This window comes from Mobula hypostoma, chromosome 12 (genome assembly GCF_963921235.1).
Source record: "Mobula hypostoma chromosome 12, sMobHyp1.1, whole genome shotgun sequence".
Classification (NCBI taxonomy): Eukaryota; Metazoa; Chordata; class Chondrichthyes; order Myliobatiformes; family Myliobatidae; genus Mobula; species Mobula hypostoma.
Window position 1 is genome coordinate 17,597,659 of NC_086108.1, and position 15,818 is coordinate 17,613,476.

At 43.7% G+C, this 15,818-nt stretch overlaps 1 protein-coding gene across 10 annotated transcripts in view; it reads right to left on the bottom strand.

Moving 5' to 3' along the window:
* LOC134354641 (retinoic acid receptor RXR-alpha-A) overlaps window positions 1-15,818 on the bottom strand; it is a 285,142-nt gene that overhangs the window by 153,500 nt on the left and 115,824 nt on the right. For 4 of the 10 annotated variants that reach the window (XM_063063689.1, XM_063063697.1, XM_063063694.1 and 1 more), the window contains exon 1: window positions 11,828-12,053. The exons of 5 other annotated variants lie outside the window; for them this stretch is intronic. In XM_063063689.1, coding sequence (XP_062919759.1) covers window positions 11,828-11,876 — 49 coding nt within the window. In that variant the 5' untranslated portion in view covers window positions 11,877-12,053. Of the gene's footprint in view, window positions 1-11,827; window positions 12,054-15,818 lie in introns of those variants that run through there. One more of the 10 variants, XM_063063693.1, reaches the window with a different exon arrangement.

The following is a 15,818-nucleotide window of genomic DNA, read 5'->3' on the forward strand; positions in this document are numbered from 1 at the left end:
CTTTCAGTATTACTATTACTACTATTTTAGTAGGTCTCCACAAGATCCTCTCTCATCCTTCAGAATGAGGGGGGATCTTATTGTACAGACCAGAGCGATCAAACAGTCTTCAAACAAAACAAAGAATCTGAGTAACATTTTTATAGTCAAGGTAGGTAATCAAAGGGGGTGAAAAGGATAATTAAGTCAAAGTTACAATTAGACTCACCGTGATCTTACTGAATGGGTGAGTGAATTTGAGGGGCTAAGTAACCTATTTGTGCCCCTAATTCATATTTCAAAATTCAAAGTACATATACATCACCATAAACAACCCTGAGACTTGTTTTCTTGCAGGCATGGTCAGAAAATTCAAGAAACACAATACAGTAGAATCATCCAACAGGATGGACAAACAACTAATGTGCAAAAGACAAAAATGTAAATATAAAAGAAAAAAAAAAATCACAATAAATAAATAAATAAATATTGAGAACACGAGGTGAAGAGTCCTTGAAAGTGAGTCTATAAGTTTGGGAACAGTTTGGTAATGGGGCGAGTGAACTTATCCCCACTGGTTCAAAGCCTGATGGTTCAGGGGCCATAATGGCTCCTGAGTCTGGTGGTGTGGGTTCTGAGGCCTCTGTACATTCTTTCTGATGGCAGCAATGAGAAGAGACCATGGAGAGTCCTTGGTGATGGATGGTGCTTTCCTGCGACAGCACTCCATGTAATGTGATCAATGGTGATGGATTGGGTCGTATCTACTACTTTTTGTAGGATTTTTCAGCCAAGGACACTGGAATTTCCATACCAGGCCGTGCACATCTGCACATGACATTACATTGTCCCTGTCCAGCCAGCTCCTCACAAGCATTTCTTCAAGATTCAGCAATGATGGACAGTTAACACACCAGGTTCAAAAGCCCCTTCTGCATGGTAAGATCCCAAACCAAGTTATTTAAATGCAACAACAGTTTGAATTTTGGATTGCAATGGCATCATTATTGAAAAGCATAACTGACGCCTGTGTGCTAAGCACTGAACATTGCCAATGAATGACTTAATTAACTCAGAAGTCACTGTCCTGGAAACATTTATAGTACAGTAACTAGTTAGTGTCAACTGGCATGACTGACAATAAACACAACACTTTCTAATCCACATCAACCACTGCTGCACAGTGACCATGTTTGTACTCAAATAGGTCACATCATGCTAGGTTATGTTCTTTGAAACTACAACTTCTAAAGTACTTTAACCACCAAATAAAGACTGGTTACAGTTGATTTTTCATCTCCAAATCAGAAAGTTGAAGTTTCCTGCTCTTGGGTCTCAAGCACAAAATTCTCAGGCAAAGGGAGAAATACAATAGTGCTGTACAATCAGAAGTGCAGTGTTTCAGATGAAAGAACAGGGTCCACTCTTCCCAAGAGCAGAAAAATCACACATCACAATTTGACAACCATCATCAGTATCTTGGCAATTAACTCATCATTCAGTCAACACGACTGCAAGCAGATTGTCTGGTTATAATCTCATTGTTTGGGGGCTAGTTGTGTACAAATTAGCTGCCGCTTTTTCTACATTCCAGCTGCAACTACATTTCAAAAGTATTCCAATGAATGAACTGTGCTTTGTTCAGATGTGGAAAGCATGAGAAAAATTGTTCCCCTTCAAAACAAAATTAAACTCTTTGGGAGCACATAGAAACATAGAAAATAGGTGCAGGAGTAGGCCATTCGGCCCTTCGAGCCTGCACTGCCATTTATTATGATCATGGCTGATCATCCAACTCAGAACCCTGCACCAGCCTTCCCTCCATACCCCCTGATCCCCGTAGCCACAAGGGCCATACCTAACTCCCTCTTAAATATAGCCAATGAACTGGTCTCAACTGTTTCCTGTGGCAGAGAATTCCACAGATTCACCACTCTCTGTGTGAAGAAATTTTTCCTAATCTCGGTCCTAAAAGGCTTCCCCTTTATCCTCAATCTGTGACCCCTCGTTCTGGACTTCCCCAACATCGGGAACAATCTTCCTGCATCTAGCCTGTCCAATCCCTTTAGGATTTTATACGTTTCAATCAGATCTCCCCTCAATCTTCTAAATTCCAATGAGTACAAGCCCAGTTCATCCAGACTTTTTTCATATGAAAGTCCTGCCATCCCAGGAATCAATCTGGTGAATCTTCTTTGTACTCCCTCTATGGCAAGGATGTCTTTCCTCAGATTAGGGGACCAAAACTGCACACAATACTCCAGGTGTGGTCTCACCAAGGCCTTGTACAACTGCAGTAGTACCTCCCTGCTCCTGTACTCGAATCCTCTCGCTATAAATGCCAGCATACCATTCGCCTTTTTCACCGCCTGCTGTACCTGCATGCCCACTTTCAATGACTGGTGTATAATGACACCCAGGTCTTGTTGCACCTCCCCTTTTCCTAATTGGCCACCATTCAGATAATAATCTGTTTTCCTATTTTTGCCACCAAAGTGGATAACTTCACATTTATCCACATTAAATTGCATCTGCCATGAATTTGCCCACTCACCCAACCTATCCAAGTCACCCTGCATCCTCTTAGCATCCTCCTCATAGCTAACACTGCCGCCCAGCTTCGTGTCATCCGCAAACTTGGAGATGCTGCATTTAATTCCCTCATCCAAGTCATTAATATATATTGTAAACAACTGGGGTCCCAGCACTGAGCCTTGCGGTACCCCACTAGTCACTGCCTGCCATTCTGAAAAGGTCCCATTTATTCCCACTCTTTGCTTCCTGTCTGCTAACCAATTCTCTATCCACATCATACCTTACCCCCAATACCGTGTGCTTTAAGTTTGCACACTAATCTCCTGTGTGGGACCTTGTCAAAAGCCTTTTGAAAATCCAAATATACCACATCCACTGGTTCTCCCCTATCCACTCTACTAGTTACATCCTCAAAAAATTCTATGAGATTCGTCAGACATGATTTTCCTTTCACAAATCCATGCTGACTTTGTCCGATGATTTCACCGCTTTCCAAATGTGCTGTTATCGCATCTTTGATAACTGACTCCAGCAGTTTCCCCACCACCGACGTTAGGCTAACTGGTCTATAATTCCCCGGTTTCTCTCTCCCTCCTTTTTTAAAAAGTGGGGTTACATTAGCCACCCTCCAATCCTCAGGAACTAGTCCAGAATCTAACGAGTTTTGAAAAATTATCACTAATGCATCCACTATTTCTTGGGCTACTTCCTTAAGCACTCTGGGATGCAGACCATCTGGCCCTGGGGATTTATCTGCCTTTAATCCCTTCAATTTACCCAACACCACTTCCCTACTAACATGTATTTCGCTCAGTTCCTCCATCTCACTGGACCCTCTGTCCCCTACTATTTCTGGAAGATTATTTATGTCCTCCTTAGTGAAGACAGAACCAAAGTAATTATTCAATTGGTCTGCCATGTCCTTGCTCCCCATAATCAATTCACCTGTTTCTGTCTGTAGGGGACCTACATTTGTCTTTACCAGTCTTTTCCTTTTTACATATCTATAAAAGCTTTTACAGTCAGTTATTATGTTCCCTGCCAGTTTTCTCTCATAATCTTTTTTCCCCTTCCTAATTAAACATTCAACATTCCACATTCAACATTTTAGCAGTGATCTAATAGCTTTTCTCAGTAGTAATGAGAGCTGCACATCCACTGTGGTACAGCTGAGCACAGAGAAACAAGTCATTGCAGAAAGACGTGCTTCCACACAATGCAACTAGAAACAGAGATGATTAATTGTGAGGCTATGACTGAACTCAAACTACCATCATCCCAATCAGATGGTCAAGCTGCTCTCAATTCATGCCATATATCTGGGGCAAACAGAATGGGCAAGCAAGGGTTAATAAAACAAAGTACATGGTCATTCCTTAGGATAGTAGTGCATATACAATATCCCTTCACGTTCCAGCGATGAAAGACCCCCTCTTGGTCTTCTTATGGTCCTCTTCCCTTGTGGCATTAGATACTTATTTTCTCATGCGGTATTTAATTCAGTTAATTGTGACAAATCAAGGCAGAACTTTTCACAGTGAACACCACGGCCCTGGGCAGTGTTGTACAACAGAGAGACTTAGAAGTACAAGTATATAATTCACTCAAAGTAGCATCAGATGTGGACAGAATTGTAAAGGTGTCTGGCACACTGGCCATCATTATATGAGTACAGGAGTTGAGACAGGATGCTGCAGTTGGTGAGGCTGCATTTGGAACGTGCCCAGTTTTGATCACCCTGCTATAGGAAAGAAACCATTAAGCTGGAAAGATTTCAGAAAAGATTGATTGGGATATTGCTGGGATTTGATGGACTGAGTTATAGGGAGAGGTTGAGAAGGCTCGGACTTTATTCATTGGAGTAGGTGGATGAGATGTGGTCTGATAGAGTTGAATAACATCATAAGGGGCATAGAAAGGGTGAATGCACACTGAAAGGGGAATCAAGAACTAAAGGGTATAGGTTTAAAGTGAGAGGAGAAGAGATTTGATAGCGCCTGAGGGGCCAGATGATAGTACATACAGTATATGGAACGACTGGTATATGAAATATGGACAGGCAGACCACAGTACATGTGCTTGCAACACTGTGTGTCCGACAGAGTGATCAGCAGCACTGGGGCTCCACAGGGGACTGTCTTGTTTCCCTTTCTCTTCACCATTTACACCTCGGACTTCAACTACTGAACAGAGTCTTGTCATCTTCAGAAGTTTTCTGATGACTCTGCCATAGTTGGATGCATCAGCAAGGGAGATGAGGCTGAGTACAGGGCTACGGTAGGAAACTTTGTAACACGGAGTGAGCAGAATTATCTGCAGCTTAATGTGAAAAAGACTAAGGAGCTGGTGGTGGACCTGAGGAGGGCTAAGGCACCGGTGACCCCTGTTTCCATCCAGGGGGTCAGTGTGGACATGGTGGAGGATTACAAATACCTGGGGATACGAATTGATAATAAACTGGACTGGTCAAAGAACACTGAGGCTGTCTACAAGAAGGGTCAGAGCTGTCCGTATTTCCTGAGGAGACTGAGGTCCTTTAACATCTGCCGGATGATGCTGAGGATGTTCTATGAGTCTGTGGTGGCCAGTGCTATCATGTTTGCTGTTGTGTGCTGGGGCAGCAGGCTGAGGGTAGCAGACACCAACAGAATCAATAAACTCATTCGTAAGGCCAGTGATGTTGTGGGGATGGAACTGGACTCTCTGACGGTGGTGTCTGAAAAGAGGATGCTGTCTAAGTTTCATGCTATCTTGGACAATGTCTCCCATCCACTACATAATGTACTGGTTGGGCACAGGAGTACATTCAGCCAGAGACTCATTCCACCAAGATTCAACACTGACCGTCATAGGAAGTCATTCCTGCCTGTGGCCATCAAACTTTACAACTCCTCCCTTGGAGGGTCAGACACCCTGAGCCAATAGGCTGGTCCTGGACTTATTTCCTGGCATAATTTACATATTACTATTTAATTATTTATGGTTTTATATTGCTATATTAATACTGTATTCTTGGTTGGGGTAACTGTAACGAAATTCAGTTTCCCTCGGGATCAATAAAGTATGACTATGACTATGAGTTGCCAGATGAAGTGGTTGAGGCAGGTACATTAACAACATTTAAAAGGTATTTGAACAGGTACATGAATTGGAAAACTTTAGAACAGGGGTTCCCAACTTTTTTTTTATGCCATGTAGCCTTACCATTAACTGAGGGGTCTGTGGACCCAAGGTTGGGAACCCTTGTTTTAGAGGGTAGGGGCTAATCATGGGCAAATGGGACCAGCTTAGATGGGCATTTTGATCGGCATGGACTAATTGAGCCAAAGGGCATGTTTTTGCACTGTGTGACTTCTTGACTCTGTATAGAGGGACATGGCACAACAATGCAACTTGTAGAACAGCTGCCTCCCACCTTGAGAACTGGGTTCGATCCTGAACTTGGGTGCTGAGTGTGAAGAGTTTGCACATTCTCACTGTGCCTGTGTGGGTTTCCTCCTACATCCTAAATCAACTTGTGCAGTTAGGTTAGTCACTACTTCTACTACGTCAACTCAAGCCTAGGAGGCCGGCGTTGGACACAAAAAAGGGCATAGGTTAATCAGGCATTATAAACTGGCCTAGTATGGATGAGTGGTGGAATTGTGGGAGGAAGTGTGGGGAGAATAAAAACAGTGTTCCTCTTTCCAACTCATCTCAGCACATCCAAGCTCTTATCTTCTCACCAGTGCTGTCCAGCGTCTTTGCTGTCAGTCTCCAACTTTGGATTTGGATATTGGTGCAAGTCTGCAGCTGAAGGTGGCTGGCAGAGAGCTAGTGTGGTTCTTGACTGGGGCTCTGACTGAGTTTCCTCTCATTGTCAGAGCAGTGGGAGCCCCTCCTCCACTCAGCTGACCTTTCCCACAATGACAGGTTAAGAACTCTCCCATCATAGAAGGGCCTAAATACGATGCCGTACATGATGTAGCTGTCAGCATTTTATGTGCGCAGTAACCTCTGAAGTTTGACATCTACTCTAACCTATTGGGTGACTGTCTATGTACCAGCCCCTTGGGGAAGGTCAGGTCTTAAGTTTGTGAATACAAACACAAGTTGGAAATGTTGCTGGTAATATTTCCATGCACAGCAACCACACCAGTATCAATACCAATGCTGCTGTCCTTTGCTACTGTGTCAGACTGCTTAAGGCAGAAAGAGATTGCTTTGGTCTTCTACCTTCAACTAATCTTGCAACCTACCACAGTACTTCATACTCGGCTCTGCCTTAGTGGAAGCACAGCCACTGTGGTGATCCAGGAAACTAGTGTGCAGGTGGCAGGTTCCAGGATCAGCGACGTGCTAACACCTAGGTAATTTGCCTCAATGAAGGCAGGCAGGCCTGCAGGATGAGAAATGATCACAAACACCAAAAGGAGACCAACAGTAACCCCTTCTCTTTTGCTCACATTAGATCTGTACTTTAATGAATCATCTGCTGATGGGAACCACTTCTCTCTACTGACTCCAAGCCACACATGATCTTGTACACACTGACCAAATCTGACGTCAGTCTTCACTGTTCTAAAAAGGGCAACCTCAGCTTCTCCTGTTGAATTGTGCAGCTAAAATCTGCCATCCAGTGAGTCTTTCCTGCTCTCTCCAAGAGATCAGGAGATCCTTTCTAAAGTATGATGCCTTCATCAGTCGGGGCATTGAATTATAGAAGCTGGTGTGGCTATATTTGGAATATTGCATTCAGTATCGGTCACCCCACAAAAGAACATATTTGGTTGCCATGGTGGAGATATGTCTCTACCAAAGGAGGTGTAAGCCTGCAGGTCACCCTTGAGTAAGGTGTAGCACCTGCTTAGTGACTCCACCCCCTCGCCCCAATCAGGGTCACATAAAGCCGTCGATAGTCATATGAGTAGCTAGTGCATATCTCAAGTCCTAGTTATGCAACCACTGATGCGAGACAGACAATCTCTGTAGAGTATTGATAATGGCTGGGGTCGCCCATCTTGTAAGGATACTGCCTAGAAGGCGGCAATGGCAAACCACTTCTATACAAGGCAAGTACAATCATGGTCATGGAAAGACCATGATCGCTCACATCATATGACATGGCACACAATGAACAAACTATAGGAATGATACCAGTAAACTGGAAAGAGTGCAGAAGAGGTTTACAAGGATGTTGCAAGGACTTGAGGGACAGAGGCATGGAAAGAGGCTGATTGAACAAGTGGGGACTTCGTTCACTGGGGCCTAGGAGAATGAGGGTTGATCTTACTGAGGTATAAAATCACAAGTAGCATATACAAGGTCTTTTTACTAGATTTGAGGAATCAACAATCAGAGGGCAGAGGCTTAAGATGAGAGAGCAGAGATTTAATAGGAACCCAAGGAGCAACTTTTTCCATTCAGAGATGGTAAGTACATAGAATGAGCTGCCAGAGGAGGTGGTTGAGGCAGATACATTAAAAGACACTTATACAGTTACTTGGATAGGAAAGATTTAGAGAGAAGCAAGTTAAAAACTGGACAAATCAGGCTGGCTTGGATGGCACAGGGCCCATTTACAAGCTGTACGACAAGAACTGCATGCAATAATCTGGGTATGGTTAACGTAATGTCTTTACTTTTATATTCTTTTCTTTGCCTCTACTCATGAAGTATGGCATCTCAGTTGCAAATTGACTGTTCTCTTAACGTCAGGCTGCCATTTAAAAAATGGGCAAAGATGTGCACACTGGTCCACATCATTCCTGCACAAGCTTCACAACTCTACCATCTGGTCCATGTTGTCTCCCTTGATAACTCCACTTGCCCCATCATTGAAATGTTCCCACAACCAATGGACTCCCTTTCAAGTACTCTTTCCTCTCATGTTCTCGATATTTATTGCTTATTTATTATTATTTCTTTCTTTTTGCATTGCACAGTTCGTTATCTTCTGCACTCTGGTTGAATGCCAAGTTGGACGATCTTTCATTGATTCTGTTATGGTTATTATTCTATAGATTTATTGAGTATGCCCACAAGAACGTGGATCTCAGAGTTATATATGTACCTTAAACTTTGTTTTGCCAAAGCCTTGCAACTTATGTTTCTTAGTATTAAGTTTCTCCTCATCAAAGTCTGTTCCAGTCCTCCTCACAATCAGCTCTCCTACCACAACTTGTAAGCTGTGCCGGCAGATATAGAAGTAAATGCTTCAAACTTTTGGGACCTGGTCGATTATATTTTAGTGTTATGTAGCCACTAACACTCAATTTTATTCAATTAAAGGTCCTGAGAGCACTAATTAACTGGAGGGATAATTGGACTCTAGTTGGTCAGAGGATTCCATAATATTTACGTCCTGTGGCTTTAGAGGCAGACTGAATTATGCACAGCTATTATTTGGCAGTGCAACATCATGTAACAGTGTTCTGCCTGTGAAGCAGTATTGTCCTTTTATCACAATCTTGTAGCAACAGGAAGTCAGCTATGTATTTACAGCAAGGAAGGCCAAGTGGTTCGACAGACAGCTTCAGAGCTTCACCTGATATTCCACAGCCCTAGAGATGCCATACCAACACATACACTGGAGGGTTCCAGTCACCATCCATTTTAATTTGGCATTCCATTCACACATCTGCCCATGGCCTCCTGGACTGTCACAATAAAGCCACACTCAGGCTGAAGGAACATCTTATATTCTGTCTGGGTAACTTCCAACCTGATTGCATGAATAGCAATTTCTCTAACTTCTGGTAATTTCTCCCCTGTCTCTTCTCTCTTTTTTCTATTCCCCATCTGGTTCCCCTCTCACCTTTCTCTTCTCCTCACCTGCTCATCACCTCTCTTGGTACCCTTCTTCCTTCCCTTTTTTCTATGGTCCACAGTCCTCTCCTGTAAGATTCCTTCTTCTTCAGCCCCTTACCTCTTTGACCTATCAACTCCCAGGTTCTTACTTCAACCCCCCTCCCCACTCAGCTTCCCCCTCACCTGCCAGCTGTACTCCTTAACCTACCCCCCCCCCCGACTTCTTATTCTGTCCCCTTCATCTCCGGTCCTGATGAAAAGGCTCAGCATGACACATCGATTGTTTATTCTCTTTCATAAATGCTGCCTGACTTGCTGAGTTCCTTCAGTACTATGTACTCAAGATTACCCGAATCTGTAGATTCTTTTATATTTAATATATAACCATATTTGGGACAGAGAAGCCCTGTAGACGGTCAATATTAGGACTTCATGCAAGTCATCCAGACTTGAATAAAGAGGAGATAATTTTGACATGTATAGCCAATGCAAAATCTGACAATGTAGTGAGGATCATTGTAACCAGAAGTTAGGACATGAATAGGAGAAATGTGTAATCTAATGCACATGTGAATTAAATAATGCAAAGTGTGAGATACAAAAGGGAGAAGCTGGATCATTAAATGGCTTACTCCAAAGGGATAATGACATCTATGTTGTCTCGGAAAAACAGACAACATAATCAAGGACTCCTCCCACCCTGACATTCTGTCTTCTCCTTCTCACAATGGGCAGAAGGTACAAAAGCTTGAGAGTACACACCACCAGACTAAAGGACAGCTTCTATCCCACCCACTGTTACACGACTCTTGAAAGGACCTTTCATATGCTGAGGATGAACACTTATCCCCCAATACATCTCATTGTGGCCTTTGCACTTTGGTTGTTTACTAGCAACTGCACTTTCTCTACAATTGCAGGCATTATATTCTGCATTCTGCTTTCCTTTAGTACTACCTTGATGCACTTATATATGGAATGATCTGTTTGAAGGATCTGTAAAGCAGAAGTTCTTTACCATACATGTGACAATATACTAACATCAAAAGAAACGTGTGCCCAAAGAATTGATAAAAGGACATGCTACTCAGAAGAAGTGGTACATACAGCAAGTGAAGCATGTGCTGAAGCTTTAGACAGAAGATTTACCTTGGTGACTGCTGCATGTTAATGCTAGAATCAGAATCAGGTGTAATATCACTGGCATTCTGCATGTCATGAAATTTGCTGTTTTGTGGCAGCAGTACATTGCAATACATAATAAAAAAACTAAATTACAATAAAAATACATCTCTAAAAATTAAATAAGTAGTTCAAAAAGAAAGAAAAAAAGAAAAATATATTGAGGCACTGTACAGTGTTCATTTAGAAATCTGATGGTGCACTATGCAGTAAGGTTCCTCCAATCCTACTCCAGGATTTCCAAAATTCTGGCAGCAGCCTATCGTCCTGCATTGGGATACAGGACAATATCCAATTGTGTGTATGTTGAGTGAAGACACACTGCCCAGAAGGAACTATGGATAGACCACCTGGTTGAGGTGATCTCAAATCCCCTTTTGTGGGAGGGGCAGATCACCTCAATTCTTCTCACCTGCCGTTTAGTGGAGGCGATGGGGAGATACTGAAGGGAGCCTCGGAGACGGGGTATTGGAAAAAGAGGTGCCATACAACACTGTCACTGCAAGTTCAAAAACCTCCCCAAGCTGGAGGATGAAATGATCCAGGGCTCTGAACCCAATGGCACACAGCTAGGAGCTGAGATTCACACTCCTCTGTCCCGTGATAACCCTCCTCATCCCTCACCCCAGGGTAGTGCTTCCCCCACACTCCTCCATTCCATGACTTCCTCCTCCCCCACCCACAAACAACATCTGTATCCCCCTGTCCAGGGAAACAGCCAGAACAACAATGAGGGAAGGGTTGACAAGTCTTTCCTTTAATAAATCAATCAAAGCAATATTTAATCTTAAAAACATTTTAACTTCAAAGGAGGGGGTAGAGGGGAAAAGAACATAAACAAGGGGATGGGTGAAGGAAACTGTGGGGGGGGGGGTTGAAGGGAACCAGGAGAGAGGAGGGGGTGTGAAGGGTACCAGGGGTAAGGAAAAGAGGGGAGGGGGAAGGGAAAGATGAGAGGGAGAAAGAAGAGGGGAGGGGGAAGGGGAAGAGGGGAAGGGGAAGAGGGGAAGGGGAAGAGGGGAAGGGGAAGAGGGGAAGGGGAAGAGGGGAAGGGGAAGAGGGGAAGGGAATGGGGGAATGGGGAAGGGAAAGAGGGAATGGGGAAGGGAAAGAGGGAAGGGGAATAGAGCAAGAAGAAGGAAAGGGAAAGAAAAAGAGATATAGAGAAACGGGGAAGGAAGGAGAGGGGGAAGGAAGATAAAGAGAAAGGAGGGTAAAGGTAGACTGAAAAAGAAAGGGGTAAAGGGAAAGAGAGAGAGATGGAAGGCAGCGGGGGAGCGTAACAGGAGATGCGCGTACGGAGGAAGTGATGAGTGTGGGAATGTGCCGGCGCTTTACTTACGGCTGTAAGTGACAGGGAGCTTCACCAAGTGATGGTAGTGTCCGTACATGTTGCTGCCTGGCTGCTACTGGCGCTTCATTGCTGATGACTGCAGAGGCTGTTCTACGGACGACCACAGGGTGCCGAGTCACCGGCCGTCCCACTGCCGGACACGTAAGAGCGCACCCCGTTTTAAGCGCTGTCCGTGCCCAGCTCCAGCACATGTGTCAGCGGCCGGTGGGTGCAACCGCTCCTGACTGCGCTCCTCCGCGCTCTTAAAGGAGCAGGGCAGCATAGCAGCACGAGTCGGCCGCTCAGCCTCTCTCGCCATGACTGCCCCAGCTACAGAACAGCTGGAAGACTCGATTACATGGAATGTAATTCACTGGGGCCGTGCAAAGTGCGGACTTTCTACCCCATCATGAGATCTGTTCCCACAACTCTTGTGAAACAACTTCATTTCTACCTTCAGCGTTTTGTAACCACTGAACCCCTTCCCTCTCCCCTGATCTGTTGTAACCAGAAAAACAGACAATCGTGCCCATAGCGACGTCTCTCAAATAGATAGTATTGACTGGATTGACCAAGATATTGTCTCCCATGTCAAGAACACAAGAACATACGAAATAGAAGCAGAGAGCCAGAGCATTCAGTCGCTTTCTTGAACTGGACACATATTTAACAGCCGACAAATCTATTTATATCATTCTTGAATATAATCAGTTACAAGAGCATAAATTATGAGAAGAGATTGAGTCTTTTCTCCTTGGAACGACGGAGGATGAGAGGTGACCTAACAGAGGTGTATAAGATGATGAGAGGCATTGATCGTGTGGATAGTCAGAGGCTTTTTCCCAGGGCTGAAATGGCTAACACGAGAGGGCGCAGTTTTAAGGTGATTGTAAGTACTGGTAGGTACAGAGGAGATGTTCGGAGCAAGGTTTTTACGCAGAGAGTAGCGAGTGCGTGAAATGGGCAGCCGGCGACAGCGGTGGAGGCGGAAACAATAAGGTCTTTTAAGAGACTCCTGGATAGGTACATGGAGCTTAGAAAAATAGAGGGCTATGGGTAACTCTAGGTAATTTCTAAAGTAAGTAGATGTTCAGCACAGCACCGTGGGCCAAAGGACCTGTATTGTGTTGTAGGTTTTCTATGTCTCTATTTTTCATTGTGTCTCTTAGGGCAAGAATTCCAAAGGTTTACCACCTTCTGAGTGAAGACAATTCTCAGCAACAATCTGCTGGAAGAAGTCAGAAGGTGAAGCAGTATCTGTGGGGGGGGGGGGGAGGAGAGGAATTGTCCACCTTTCACATTAAAACCCTGCATCAGGACTGACGCAAACCAATGGCAAATCACAGCTGCTGCTTGACCTAGTGAATTCCTTCAAGTGTGCCCGTTTCAGATTCCTGCATCAACACTGAATGTTGTATGTTCCAATAAATCTTTCCAGTTTGACTACATCTTTCCTATAACAGGATGCCTAAAACTGTTTTAATTTACTCTTTCAATAACAAATACACTGATTCCCAGGTAAGGAGAAAGGAACTTGAAGGCAATATTCCAAGTATGCTCTCTATATACTGTAGAAACCTGGTAACATGTGAGCATTGATTGCCAGGTGGTGAAGAATGGCTGCTGCTTCCTGTCAAAAGTATCATAATCAGTGGCCAGTTGGGAACTGACATTTCGGGCTGAAACCCTGGTCCTGGTCCTGATGTAGAGTTTCGACCCAAATTGTTAATGATTCCCTTCTCCCACAGATGCTGCTTGACCTGTTGAGTTGCTCCAGCAAGTTGTTTGCTGCTCTAGATTCCACTACCTACAGTCTCCCGTGCTTCCAAAGTGTCCTGGCAGTTTGGCTATAGCCGATGGGGAAACTATATCTCAGGGATGACTGCAGATAGCAATGAGCTAACATCTCATGGCTGTCTATATCTATAGCAACCATAGAATTAATCCATGAATTGCAGAAAATGAAAATTCTGCGAAAGCACAAAAATAGTCTAACTATTGAAATAAAGGAGCAAATGAAAATAGTATTAAATGCGAGGAAGCAGCTTGTAATTTCTATAGATGCACAATGGAGAGCATTCTGACTGGCCGCATCGGAGCTTGGTACGGTGCCTCAGGTGCACAGGATCACAGAGGCTTCACAGGTTTGTAGACTCAGTCAGTTCCACCATTGTAACAACCCATCTCACCAGCAAGGGCATCTTCAAGAGGTGATGTCTCAAGAAGGTGGCATCCATAACTAAGAAATCTTGCCATCCAGAGATGTCCTCTTCTTGTTACTACCAGCGAGGAGGTAGCACAAGAGCCTGAAGATCCATATGGAACAATTCACAGCTTCTTCCCCTCCTCCACCACCAGTTTTCTGAACAGTCCATTAACTCATGAACACTACCTCATTTTTTTTGCTCTATTTATATTTGTAATTTATAGCAGCTTTATGTCTTTGCACAGTACTGCTGCCACAAAACAACAAATTTCACATCATATTAGTCGGTGATAATAAATCTGATTCTGCTAAAGTTGCCAGAAAAAGTTGGGATTAATCAAAGAATTTGGGCAAAGGATTTCCAAGAAACTTATAAGTCAAGGGAAAATGAATTATGAGTCTAGAATGTTATAAATACAAAATCAGGTTGTTGGTTTGGAAAAGGAAAGGATTAGTACAGGTATTGTGGCTGATAAAAATTATATTGAGGGGTCAGAATAATTAAACAAACATCTGTGCTATTGTTAAGAGAAAATAAGGGGACTAGAAAATGAAAGCATTGATGTACTGCAGAGGTTTATAAGGTGCTGGTTAGAACACATTTGGAATATAGTCAGGGAAAATGTTACAGCAGTGCTCAGGCAGGACAGATTAGAGGGCTTGTCTACCGAGGCCATATGGGTGTTCCAGGATTGAAAGGCTTAATGTATGAGGATCATATGATGTCTCTGGGTCTGTGCTTGATGGGGATCTTAGTGAAACTTCCCTCTGCATCAGGATAGTTTCAACCCAAAGCATTAACAATTCCTTTCCTCACACAGATGCTGTTCAACAGCTGAGTTTCTCCAATAGTTTTTTTTGTTCTATATTACAACATCTATAGTTTTATAGCGTCTATACAGTCTGAAACCTCATGGCAGAAGCAGCAGCAAACAGAAATGATACAGGTCTTCCCTGAGTCATGAACACCTGTGTTATGAACACTCCATATCATATATTGACGATTGTTTGGAGACCAGTGGAGTGGATGGGGATGGATTTGCAGGCAGTTGTGAGGCTGCAGGCATCTTCTGCTGAATGGGCATGAGTATTTCTACGTGCCTTTTCTACACACCACTACCTGCCCACCCCCACACCCTAAGCTGCAGCAATTGGCGGCTGAGAGGGGCCAAGCAGGGCCAGTGTCGCTGAGCAGACTCACTCCCTCATTCACTGAGTTGCTGAGGCTGGCTGGCGACCGCTCTTCCCGTGTCTCCTGTCACAGCTGTTTCTGTGATCCTTTCCCACACACTGTGTCTGTTCATTTCCAACTTACAAATAGTTCAGTTGCCCCAGAAGCAGGAGTTGAATTCCCCATCTGGCATGTAGGGATCTGAAGTTTAAGTAAATAAATAAAAATTAGCTTAATTAATATTGGTTCTTAGATGAGGGGATTGTTGTAAAAGTCCATCAGATTCACTAATATCCTTCTATATTCTGTAAAATTAATAAATCAAAACACGCAAATGGATCAGATCACAGCTCTCCAATCCCATAGCATCAACATAAGACCAATAATGAACAGTTACACTGTTAGTGAAAGGAAAATGCTTTGAAAATACCTCCACTCTCAAAAGCAATGAAGAATAAGTTTCCTGATGTTTCCATAATCAGGGACCCCACCAGCCAGGTTATGCTCTCTTCTTACTGCTGCCGACTGGAAGAAGGTACAAGAGCCTCAGTACTCAAACCACCAGGTTCGGGAAAAGTTGTTACCCTTCAACCATCAGGTTTTTGAACCAGTGGGGATTACTT